Genomic DNA, 13608 nt, shown 5'->3' on the forward strand with positions numbered 1-13608 from the left:
TGTGCCCAAGGAAGTGAAGGTAACCTGCATAAATGACTACCGACCTGTAGCACTCACGTCGGAAGCCATGAAGTGCTTTGAAAGGCTGGTCATGGCTCACATCAACAGCATCATCCAAGATACCCTAGACCCACTCCAATTCGCATACCGCCCCAACAGATCCACAGATGATGCAATCTCAATCGCACTCCATACTTCCCTTTCCCACCTGGACAAAAGGAACACCTATTGTGAGAATGCTGTTCATTGACTACAGCTCAGTGTTCAACACCATAGTGCCCACGAAGCTCCTCACGAAGCTAAGGACCCTGGGACTAAACACCTCCCTCTGCAACTGGATCCTGGACTTCCTGACATGCCACCACCAGGTGGCAAGGGTAGGCAGCAACACATCTGCCACGCTGATCCTCAACGCTGGGGCCCCTCAGGGGTATCATGCTTAGTTCCCTCCTGTACTCCGTGTTCACCCACAACTGCGTGGCCAAACACGACTCCAACACCATCATTAAGTTTGCTGACAACACAACAGTGGTAGACCTGATTACCAACAATGATGAGATAGCCTATAGGGAGGAGGTCAGAAATCTGGCAATGTGGTGCCAGGACAACAACCTCTCCCTCAATGTGAGCAAGACAAAGCTGATCGTGGAATACAGGAAAAGGTGGGCCAAACAGGCCCCCATTAACATCAACAGGGCTGTAATGGAGTGGGTTGAGAGTTTCAAGTTCCTTGGTGTCCACATCACCAACCAAACCAAAGTTTGGTGGAGGAGGAATAATGGTCTGGGGCTGTTTTTCATGGTTCGGGCTAGGACTCTGGGCCCCTTCGTTCCAGTGAAGGCAAATCTTAACACTACAACATACGATGACATTCTAGATGATTCTGTGCTTCCAACTTGGTGGAAACAATTTTGGGAAGGCCCTTTCTTGTTTCAGCATGACAAGGCCCCCGTGCACAAAGCGAGGTCCATTCAGAAATGGTTTGTCAAGATCGGTGTGGAACTTGACTGACCTGCACATAGCCCTGACCTCAACTCCACCGAACACCTTTGGGATGAATTGGAACGCAGTCTGCGAGCCAGGCCTAATCGCCCAACATCAGTGCTCAACCTCACTAATGCTCGTGGCTGAATGGAAGCAAATCCTTGCAGCAATGTTCCAACATCTAGTGGAAAGCCTTCCCAGAAGAGTGGAGGCTGTTATAGCAGTAGAAGGGGGACCAACTCCTTTACTGCCCATGATTTTGGAATGAGATCTTCGACAAGCAGTAGTAGTGTATAATTGATTGCTTATGAAAGTGGAAAAGTGGAAATGTATATTTAATAGAAATATATCTGAATGCTGAATCTCCAGCTCAAGGATGACAACACAACTACAGGCTTGAGATCACTCAAAGGGTATGATAATGGTTGATAAGAACAGGAAGAATTGGCATCAACATAAAGAATGCCAGAAGGATATTGTCGTGTTGAGCTTTACCTTGGGCTTCTCTTTTTTTCTCCGGAGGTGATGCTGGTGACTCATTTAGATGGAATGGCTGGCTGGGTTTATAAACCTCTCTCTGTCCTCAACACTAGACTTTGGAGGCCACCTCTCTTTCCAAGTCCATCTAACGCACACATACACACTTAGGAATGCACAGCAGACCATCTCTTTCACCCTGGAGAACACAGGAGCTGGAGAACTTTCCTGCTTCACAATGCGGTCCAGCTGCTCCCTGCTATTCTGCCTACTGCTTGTGTCCCATGGGTCCTCAGCAGTCATCACAGGGGTAAGTGGAAGCGAACAGGTTATTGAAGCCAACTAGTTATGAATAGATGATACTATAGAAATGTAATGTTTTGTTATGGTAAGCTTGATTTGGTTGAATATGAAATAATGATCATAATTTATCCAAAACGAAATGATAACAGGGGGTAAATTATCTCAGAGTGCCATGAGAAGCCTCTTATGAAGAAACAAGAAAGTTACAGTCTGTATAACAGCATGTTTGATGTAAGTATATCACTATCAGTGCAAGCCTTGCTATACCCAGAGAAGAACGTTTGTGTTATGTTGCAGCAAGTATAAGTATCTTTTCAATCAATGTGAGGTTAGCCAGCTGTGAGATTGCCTTAGCAACCCATATAGAAGAGCACAATTGCTGTCTTTTAAGTTAACATTTTAAACCGTGTAACCGCAACAGTTCCTTCTGGGTGAACCAGTGTCAGATAATATGGCAAATATTTTTTTTAATGTCTCCAAGATCTATACCCATCTATATGGAATCATTTGGACAATTCATGTTCCTTGAATATGGATTTAACTAGGAAAAAGGTTTTAATATATTAGTGGTCCTAGTTTTGATAACTAAAGCTAAGCTTTTGCAGAGGCAGTACAATGTAGGTACGCATTGTTGCATAGTACCTCAGGTGCCATGCAACCTGTTTGGTATTTACGTAGTTGCACTGATTCTTTTCATAAAATCTATAGTTTTAGCAGAATTTTCTAAAGCTGGGCATACGTTGTTTTAGCAGCTTTCGTGACAATTTGGTATCTAATTTGGGTATGAAATATAATAGATGAAAAACTAAAAAGTGCCAGAACAGCGCAGGGATGCATATAGGGATGCTAATATGAATTGAGATAAGTACAAGCAGACATGAAACAGAAACAGATTTTCCTCCCAGATTGTCACATTAAATCCTCCCCTCCTTCCCTCATTTCGATCCTTCACTTCATTCAAAGTGAGAGCAGTCACTCAAGTTGTTCATATCCCTCGGAGCAATTTCAGGATCCTTTTTTTAATAAAAAGCTTGCGATAACCTCCATATTATGTAGCAGCGCCAAACAGTCCAGAAATAAATCAATATCTGTACAAAGGGGTTGGCTTAGACTGAGCACTATTTGGAAAATACAAAGTCACTTTTAATGCTTCTCAGTTTTATCTAAATCAATCAATCAATTTTATTTTATATAGCCCTTCGTACATCAGCTAATATCTCGAAGTGCTGTACAGAAACCCAGCCTAAAACCCCAAACAGCTAGTAATGCAGGTGTAGAAGCACGGTGGCTAGGAAAAACTCCCTAGAAAGGCCAAAACCTAGGAAGAAACCTAGAGAGGAACCAGGCTATGAGGGGTGGCCAGTCCTCTTCTGGCTGTGCCGGGTGGAGATTATAACAGAACTATGCCAAGATGTTCAAAAATGTTCATAAGTGACAAGCATGGTCAAATAATAATCAGGAATACATCTCAGTTGGCTTTTCATAGCCGATCATTAAGAGTTGAAAACAGCAGGTCTGGGACAGGTAGGGGTTTCGTAACCGCAGGCAGAACAGTTGAAACTGGAATAGCAGCAAGGCCAGGCGGACTGGGGACAGCAAGGTGTCAGCATGCCCGGTAGTCCTGACGTATGGTCCTAGGGCTCAGGTTCTCAGAGAGAAAGAGAGAACGAGAGAATTAGAGAGAGCATACTTAAATTCACACAGGACACTGGATAAGACAGGAGAAGTACTCCAGGTATAACCAACTGACCCTAGCCCCCCGACACATAAACTACTGCAGCATAAATACTGGAGGCTGAGACAGGAGCGGTCAGGAGACACTGTGGCCCCATCCGAAGAAACCCCCGGACAGGGCCAAACAGGAAGGATATAACCCCACCCACTTTGCCAAAGCACAGCCCCCGCACCACTAGAGGGATATCCTCAACCACCAACTTACAATCCTGAGACAAGGCCGAGTATAGCCCACAAAGGTCTCCACCACAGCACAAACCAAGGGGGGGCGCCAACCCAGACAGGAAGATCACGTCAGTAACTCAACCCACTCAAGTGACGCACCCCTCCTAGGGACGGCATGAAAGAGCACCAGCAAGCCAGTGACTCAGCCCCTGTAACAGGGTTAGAGGCAGAGAATCCCAGTGGAGAGAGGGGAACCGGCCTGGCAGAGACAGCAAGGGCGGTTCGTTGCTCCAGAGCCTTTCTGTTCACCTTCACACTCCTGGGCCAGACTACACTCAATCATATGACCTACTGAAGAGATAAGTCTTCAGTAAAGACTTAAAGGTTGAGACCGAGTCTGCGTCTCTCACATGGGTAGGCAGACTGTTCCATAAAAATGGAGATCTATAGGAGAAAGCCCTGCCTCCCGCTGTTTGCTTAGAAATTCTAGGGACAATTAGGAGGCCTGCGTCTTGTGACCGTAGCGTACGTATTGGTATGTACGGCAGGACCAACTCGGAAAGATAGGTAGGAGCAAGCCCATGTAACGCTTTATAGGTTAACAGTAAAACCTTGAAATCAGCCCTTGCCTTAACAGGAAGCCAGTGTAGGGAAGCTAGCACTGGAGTAATATGATCACATTTCTTGGTTCTAGTCAGGATTCTAGCAGCCGTATTTAGCACTAACTGAAGTTTATTTAGTGCTTTATCCGGGTAGCCGGAAAGTAGAGCATTGCAGTAGTCTAACCTAGAAGTAACAAATGCATGGATTAATTTTTCTGCATCATTTTTGGACAGAAAATTTCTGATTTTTGCAATGTTACGTAGATGGAAAAAAGCTGTCCTTGAAACAGTCTTGATATGTTCGTCAAAAGAGAGATCAGGGTCAAGAGTAACGCCGAGGTCCTTCACAGTTTTATTTGAGACGACTTTACAACCATCAAGATGAATTGTCAGATTTAACAGAAGATCTCTTTGTTTCTTGGGACCTAGAACAAGCATCTCTGTTTTGTCCGAGTTTAAAAGTAGAAAGTTTTCAGCCATCCACTTCCTTATGTCTGAAACACAGGCTTCTAGCGAGGGCAATTTTGGGGCTTCACCATGTTTCATTGAAATGTACAGCTGTGTGTCATCCGCATAGCAGTGAAAGTTAACATTATGTTTTCGAATAACATCCCCAAGAGGTAAAATATATAGTGAAAACAATAGTGGTCCTAAAACGGAACCTTGAGGAACACCGAAATGTACAGTTGATTTGTCAGAGGACAGACCATTCACAGAGACAAACTGATATCTTTCCGACAGGTAAGATCTAAACCAGGCCAGAACTTGTCCGTGTAGACCAATTTGGGTTTCCAGTCTCTCCAAAAGAATGTGGTGATCGATGGTGTCAAAGGCAGCACTAAGGTCTAGTAGCACGAGGACAGATGCAGAGCCTCGGTCTGACGCCATTAAAATGTCATTTACCACCTTCACAAGTGCAGTCTCAGTGCTATGATGGGGTCTAAAACCAGACTGAAGCATTTCGTATACATTGTTTGTCTTCAGAAAGGCAGTGAGTTGCTGCGCAACAGCTTTTTCTAAAATTTTTGAGAGGAATGGAAGATTCGATATAGGCCGATAGTTTTTTATATTTTCCGGGTCAAGGTTTGGCTTTTTCAAGAGAGGCTTTATCACTGCCACTTTTAGTGAGTTTGGTACACATCCGGTGGATAGAGAGCTGTTTATTATGTTCAACATAGGAGGGCCAAGCACAGGAAGCAGCTCCTTCAGCAGTTTAGTAGGAATAGGATCCAGTATGCAGCTTGAAGGTTTAGAGGCCATGATTATTTTCATCATTGTGTCAAGAGATATAGTACTAAAACACTTAAGTGTCTCTCCCGATCCCAGGCCCTCGCAGAGCTGTGCAGATCCAGGACAGCTAAGCCCTGGAGGAATACGCAGATTCAAAGAGGAGTCCGTAATTTGCTTTCTAATGGTCATGATCTTTTCCTCAAAGAAGTTCATGAATTTATTACTGCTGAAGTGAAAGCCATCCTCTCTTGGGGAATGCTGCTTTTTAGTTAGCTTTGCAACAGTATCAAAAAGAAATTTTGGATTGTTCTTATTTTCCTCGATTAAGTTGGAAAAGTAGGATGATCGAGCAGCAGTGAGGGCTCTTCGGTACTGCACGGTACTGTCTTTCCAAGCTAGTCGGAAGACTTCCAGTTTGGTGTGGCGCCATTTCCGTTCCAATTTCCTGGAAGCTTGCTTCAAAGCTCGGGTATTTTCTGTATACCAGGGAGCTAGTTTCTTATGACAAATGTTTTTCGTTTTTAGGGGTGCAACTGCATCTAGGGTATTGCGCAAGGTTAAATTGAGTTCCTCAGTTAAGTGGTTAACTGATTTTTGTCCTCTGACGTCCTTGGGTAGGCAGAAGGAGTCTGGAAGGGCATCAAGGAATTTTTGTGTTGTCTGAGAATTTATAGCACGACTTTTGATGCTCCTTGGTTGGGGTCTGAGCAGATTATTTGTTGCGATTGCAAACGTAATAAAATGGTGGTCCGATAGTCCAGGATTATGTGGAAAAACATTAAGATCTACAACATTTATTCCATGGGACAAAACTAGGTCCAGAGTATGACTGTGGCAGTGAGTAGGTCCAGAGACATGTTGGACAAAACCCACTGAGTCGATGATGGCTCCGAAAGACTTTTGGAGTGGGTCTGTGGACTTCTCCATGTGAATATTAAAATCACCAAAAATTAGAATATGATCTGCTATGACTACAAGGTCTGATAGGAATTCAGGAAACTCAGAGAGGAACGCTGTATATGGCCCAGGAGGCCTGTAAACAGTAGCTATAAAAAGTGATTGAGTAGGCTGCATAGATTTCATGACTAGAAGCTCAAAAGACGAAAACGCCATTTTTTTTTTTGTAAATTGAAATTTGCTATCGTAAATGTTAGCAACACCTCCGCCTTTGCGGGATGCACGGGGGATATGGTCACTAGTGTAACCAGGAGGTGAGGCCTCATTTAACACAGTAAATTCATCAGGCTTAAGCCATGTTTCAGTCAGGCCAATCACATCAAGATTATGATCAGTGATTAGTTCATTGACTATGACTGCCTTTGAAGTGAGGGATCTAACATTAAGTAACCCTATTTTGAGATGTGAGGTATCACGATCTCTTTCAATAATGGCAGGAATGGAGGAGGTCTTTATCCTAATAAGATTGCTAAGGCGAACACCGCCATGTTTAGTTTTGCCCAACCTAGGTCGAGGCACAGACACAGTCTCAATGGGTATGGCTGAGCTGACTACACTGACTGTGCTATTGGCAGACTCCACTAAGCTGGCAGGTTGGCTAACAGCCTGCTGCCTGGCCTGCACCCTATTTCATTGTGGGGCTAGAGGAGTTAGAGCCCTATCTATGTTGGTAGATAAGATGAGAGCACCCCTCCAGCTAGGATGGAGTCCGTCACTCCTCAGCAGGTCAGGCTTGGTCCTGTTTGTGGGTGAGTCCCAGAAAGAGGGCCAATTATCTACAAATTCTATCTTTTGGGAGGGGCAGAAAACAGTTTTCAACCAGCGATTGAGTGCTGAGACTCTGCTGTAGAGCTCGTCACTCCCCCTAACTGGGAGGGGGCCAGAGACAATTACTCGATGCCGACACATCTTTCTAGCTGATTTACACGCTGAAGCTATGTTGCACTTGGTGACCTCTGACTGTTTCATCCTAACATCGTTGGTGCCGACGTGGATAACAATATCTCTATACTCTCTACACTCGCCAGATTTAGCTTTAGCCAGCACCATCTTTAGATTAGCCTTAACGTCGGTAGCCCTGCCCCCTGGTAAACAGTGTATGATCGCTGGGTGATTCGTTTTAAGTCTAATACTGCGGGTAATGGAGTCGCCAATGACTAGGGTTTTCAATTTGTCAGAGCTAATGGTGGGAGCCTTCGGCGTCTCAGACCCCGTAACGGGAGGAGTAGAGACAAGAGAAGACTCAGACTCCGACTCGCTACATAATGGGGAAAACCGGTTGAAAGTTTCTGTCGGCTGAATGAGCGACACCGGTTGAGCATTCCAACAGCATTTCCCTCCAGAAGCCATGAGAAAGTTGTCCGGCTGCGGGGACTGTGCGGGGGGATTTATACTAACGTTACTATCTGTACTTACTGGTGGCACAGACGCTGTTTCTTCCTTTCCTACACTGAAATTACCCTTGCCTAACGATTGCGTCTGAAGCTGGGCTTGTAGCACAGCTATTCTCGCCGTAAGGCGATCGTTCTCCTGTATATTATGAGTACAGCGACTGCAATTAGAAGACATCATGTTAATGTTACTACTTAGCTTCGGCTGTTGAAGGTGTTGACGAACCATGTCCAGATAAAGCGTCCGGAGTGAAAAAGTTGAATGAGGGAAAAAAGTTGCGATGGAAAAACTAAAAATATAAACGGTAATTAAAAACAAAAACAAAACAAAAAACGTAAAGTTGGCAGCAAAACGCACAGCAACAAAACGCACAGCAACACGTCTGCAGATTCAACAGGAAGTCTAAAATCTAAAGCTTTTTTTCATCTTTCAACTCTATAAAATGGTGTGTGATCCCTCCAGGCCTGTGTGAAGGACTTGCAGTGTGGAGAGGGGATGTGCTGTGCGGTCAGTCTGTGGATCAGGAGCCTGAGGATGTGTGCCCCTATAGGACAGAAGGGAGACGAGTGCCACCCCATGAGTAACAAGGTGGGCCAAGTTTTGTACATCATCTCTTCTCTGTATTACCTCACACCATATCTCACTAATCAATATCTGTCTCCACTTCATTTGTATTGGAACAGCAGAAAGACTGCTGATTTCCTTAAGGTATAACATTCTGTTCACAGTATGAATTTCTGTCTTTGTTTCCAGGTTCCCTTCATTGGCACAAGACTACATCACACATGTCCATGTGTGCCAAATTTGGCATGCATCACCACATCAGAGGGCAAATCAAAATGTCTTTCACCGTACAACTACTCAGACTACTACCTCTGAGGACAACCACGGGAAATGCTGATAGTCATTTTCTAGGTCTGCCTTAGTTTTTAAAATACTGTTTCCATTATATTTATTAAAGATAACATATAGACATTTTCAGGTTGACTTATATTTGAAAAGAACAATTTGCTCTTCCTTCTTATAGCGGCAATCCTTAATTGAAACATTAACAAAGTTGACTCCCCACCACAGTTTCAGTAAAAAGCTGAGGGATGGGGCTGGAGAATTGCAACCACTCTCAAATCCATAGACTACACTATGGATGCAAGGACTGACAATCCATGATATCAAAATTGTAGTTTTACATTTACCTTGTTTACAAACATTGGAGTAAAACAAACTTATATTTGGGGTTTTGATGGGTACTACAGTTGAGCTAAGCTCATGAGGCATTTATACGTATATTCTTCAAGAATCAATGGGTACATATCATTAATTTATAAGTCCAAAAATGGATGTAGGAACTAAGGATTACCCCTTTAAGATTCTGGACTTCACAATAAACAAAATACACCCACTGTAAATGCTGATGGTATCTAGTGCCATTCTAAATCAAACAAGAACAACGACTGGATCTGTACATAGGTCCACGAAATATACAGTTTCACTTGCACAGCTTTGCAACTTTACAAACGTGAATGTTAATTATCTGCATAATTATGTTTAAACCGGTATGGAATAAAATTATTTCGGGTTTGTTCGTGAAAGACAGCAAACTCATTTCAAAAAGAGCTACTCTGTTTACTATTGTGAATGGCCACTCTAACAGTGTGTGACGTCCAAAGGACATTTTATCCCTACTGTGTTGTTGTATTGTACTGTATGTGACTGTACCTTATATGCATTATGCTGTTGTTGTTGTTATTGGTGGTGGTGGGATCTGCCATTCAATCACTGGACTTGTTTCTGGGAATAAATGCAATTCAAATAAATAGGAAAAGTGTCTGATCATGTACCTCTATCAAGTGTTTTTTTTTTTTAATACAGATGCGTGTTCAGACTTCCTCAATGTCATGATGAATACTCCACGTTAATGTAAAGTTATTATACTTTAATATTAAGCTAAATATAATCTCTAGGGAGACAGGGAGGAAATGCAATCAAGGAGTCATTTCATTGAAGGAGCATGTTCCTTTCTGTTATCTGCAACTAGGGCACGCACATCACCTTATACCACGTTTCTGTTGCCCACAGTTTTTACTGGTCAGGCTGTGTGGGCAGGAAAACCTCTGGGCCCAAAGCATATTCGAAATAACTGACCCATACTTCATTAATATTGTAGTTGAATTTAAAGAGTTTGGGCATTTAAAGGTTAAAACAGAAAGTTCTATTCCCCTCTGACATCAGCAAATGAAGAGTTTTCTCTGTAATAATAGGGAGCAGGTCTCCAGAAGTCTGACAGCTCTGACAATCTGTCATTGTCAGGCTACATTTTACAGTGCATTTATTCAAAGCGCAAAGCTATAATTAGATTTGTCCAATGGTTAAGGGGACCAACGTTCGTTGACTCCTATTAATCTAATTATTTATTCATGGGAAACTGTTATTCAGCTCTAGTTACATTTCAAACTAGTTTCTCAGTGTTGATATAGATTAGCTTCTTAACGGGGCAATCTCCCAATGTCCCAAATACTGGAGCTCATCCACAGTCCAGTGATCAAAATGACGTCTTTTAGACGTCCATGGATGTCGGCGTCAGACGGTGCTCACTGGGAGTACACTAGCACATACAATGTGGTCACTGAGCTTTGCCATTTCAATGTAGGTATATTCAGACAAGGGCACCATAAACTCTATGCAATAACACAGATTTCATCCTAACTTCCTCGAGGGATGAAAAGTAAATAACAATATGGCCGTGTACAGGCTCTGCAACATTTTTCATGAGCACAGCAAAGAGGCAGAGAGAGTACTACTGGGGCAGAACTGTTGCATAAAAAAATGCTTGACCTGAAATGGTATTTCATGAGAGAATTCAACGGTGAGTAAGTGTCAGTATCTCAGAAGCCACAGAGATTCTGCTGATAGCCTTGTATGTACATGCTGGGAGTGGAGCGGAGCAGATGTCAGTATGAGGCAGGCATGTTGTGATGGTAATGGTAATGAATGCAGTGAGGCCAGGCCAGGGAGGGAGGGTGTACTGTAGGTATACTGGGATGGCTCTGCACAGAAACAAGAGCTAAGCAGCTCACACTCTATCCCACTTCAAAGATTAAGGACTCCAATTAGCTGACAGATGTTCATTTACATGGCTGTAACAGAGACGAGCAGTGATCAAAATAATGACTATTATACACTGTTGGCTTTTGTACATACTGCAAGGTGCATGTTCTCTCTCTAACTTTAAGGCCAGTTAAATACTATGGTATACGAATAATGGTCGTATTTCACATTACAGCATGGAATAAAATAGTAATACTAAAATAACATGATTTGAGTATAATCATATTCTTGTTTCAGGGTAATACACCACATAATTTGTGCTACAGTACAGAAGGGCTACAATACACAAACAATATGGTACGCTGGAAGTAATTGGGTTTGTGGATGACGATTGGAAATGGATGTACCCATATGGTCTTTGTATTGTAACTGAACAGATACTGTCCAATATCCATTTGCTTATTGTGTATTACAGAATCAAAGCAATACTAATCATTCATTTGTTGTTTATTTACTCAGAAGTCCAAACAATGCAAACACCTCTCTGCAGCACTGACACTTTTCTTCTTTTAGAGTCCCATGGTCATTGTCCATAGAAAAAAACATGTATTTGTCTATTTTACAGGGAATGTACAATTGGTTGCATGTGTCTCACCAGATTATGTCAACATCCAGGAAGAACATGAATTTGCAAATTACTGTAAAAGTAAGTTAACACTTTCTCCACACAAATAATTCTGCGATTTTCTGAAAGATACAAAGTATTTTTTTTGGTTTGTTCAGAATAAAGCAACGAAATAGCTTTACAGAATATACACACATGTCATATGTCTTTCTCACAGAATTGACATAGGCCTAGGCTATCCTCAAAGAAAATACTAATGAGATTCATAAAATATGCTAAATTATTAGTATTTGAAATCAAGATTGGCAACTTTATACACTTTCTGTATGTGCAAATCACAAAATGTGGCCTTCAACTTATGTGGAAAAATTGGACAAGCAGAGCAACTGAGAAATATCACCTATAGGCTTTAATACCAACATGACAGTTCTGTTCGTTTTCCCTTGTCTAAAACAATAGTTGAACCTATCAGATGACACAGTAAGGCTCCATAGACATAGGCGTCTGTGTGCTGAGACAACACGGGAAACAAGCTCTGAGACGGATCCTCAGCTCCTTGTTGAATATGAAACAAATAATGGGATTCGCCCCCGCCTGAATGAACGTCATCCACACCGCCGCAGTCAGGTAGACCTGTGGAATGGTGCCTCCTTTGACAAAAACTCGAAGGTAACAAGCAACAATGTACGGGGCCCAGAAGAGAAGAAACGCCAGAGTAATCATGTAATACATTTTCCCTATGCGTTTCTCCATTTTAAATTCATCCAAGACAAGCAGCCGTCTGTTTCCATTATGCGAGGCTTGCCTGATGCCCACTAATGTTGGTGGGGTGGGACCACGTCCAAATCCTGCAATCCAATTGGCAGCTGCCTGCCCAGTTGCACCTGGCCCGTGGAAGGTCCAGTTTTGGCTTATAGCTGGGACCAGCTGAGCAGGTTTCATCTTGCGGTGGTCATAAACAAAACACAGCATCTTTATGTAAACAACGTGTGTTGTTCCCACGATGACAGCCAGCATCAACATGAAGCCCAGGGTATCGTTTGCTTTCACGTATCGGTGCTCGAAAATGCATTGTTCCTCCTCATGGATGAATTTGTAGGTGCCCACGTCGAATACAGGGGGGAAAGCCATAGCGACAGAGAGGGTCCAGACCATGCAAATCACTGCCACACATGTCCATAATGTCATTCGTTTGGAATAAAACCTGTGGTGTGCTATCGCCATGTATCTGGTGACACTGACGCAGAAGAGCAGAAACGCTACATGGAAACAAAAAAGGACTGACATGAAAGCAATAATCTTACAACTTATAATGCTGTATGTCCAGGTGGAACCGTTATTGATTGATATCATCACAAAGGGAAAACACACGGTAGACCGTATTATATCTGCCAAGCACAGATCAAGTAGAAAATAATACGGAGCCTTTTGAAGGGAGCTGTCCTTCAGAACCAACAGGGACAGCGCCACATTCCCTACAAGGCTGATGCAAATGATCAGACCGAGCGAGGCCAGTTTCACCGCAGAGGCGGTGATAGCATAATTCTGTAGTGAAGGATTGCTTTCCCCAAACTCGCTTGTATTTGCCATCTATGCAACCAGGCTATTGTCAAAGCCGCGTTGATTCTATATTCGAACATCAAGTTGTCCTGCTTCCTCCCGTCGAAGTATCAATGATTGATCAAAATTGCCCTGCAAAAAAATGAACATGATGCACGTTTAAGTCTAAATACCTCAGGGTGAACAGCATCTGCGTTTTAACCTATTCAGAATATAACTCATTATTCTCCTGGGTTTAAAGCATAGCCTGATTAACAAAAGCAATTGATATCCATCGAAAAATGAAGTCACCGTTTTACATTACTTTTCTTGTAATCCTTCATCTCACAAGTGTCCATTTCGAATATGAAATACACCCATGTTCGTAGTTCCATTTTCTGCTTATAGCAGTCTTCGCACGCACCATTTTAAAAGGATCCGTTTATTGGGCACAAATTTCAAAAAAATATCTCCATTTCCACTGAAAGCGGAGGTTCTCGTTCGTCTTGCGGAATAAATAAACATAAAACGGGGGACAGGCCGTCATCATCACTT

General features: G+C 42.8%; 2 protein-coding genes across 2 annotated transcripts; one reads left to right on the plus strand and one right to left on the minus strand.

Moving 5' to 3' along the window:
- Positions 1-1699: 1699 nt before the first annotated feature.
- Positions 1700-8723, plus strand: LOC120064919 (toxin MIT1-like). The gene is made up of 3 exons (XM_039015508.1): positions 1700-1771; positions 8307-8432; positions 8598-8723. The coding sequence occupies exons 1-3, from the start codon at positions 1700-1702 to the stop codon at positions 8721-8723; spliced, it is 324 nt and encodes a 107-aa protein (XP_038871436.1).
- Positions 8724-11982: 3259 nt separating this feature from the next.
- gpr27 (G protein-coupled receptor 27) lies at positions 11983-13104 on the minus strand. The gene has a single exon (XM_039015483.1). The coding sequence runs from the start codon at positions 13102-13104 to the stop codon at positions 11983-11985; it is 1122 nt and encodes a 373-aa protein (XP_038871411.1).
- Positions 13105-13608: the final 504 nt, after the last annotated feature.

The sequence above is a fragment of the Salvelinus namaycush genome, chromosome 20 (genome assembly GCF_016432855.1).
Source record: "Salvelinus namaycush isolate Seneca chromosome 20, SaNama_1.0, whole genome shotgun sequence".
Lineage (NCBI taxonomy): Eukaryota > Metazoa > Chordata > Actinopteri > Salmoniformes > Salmonidae > Salvelinus > Salvelinus namaycush.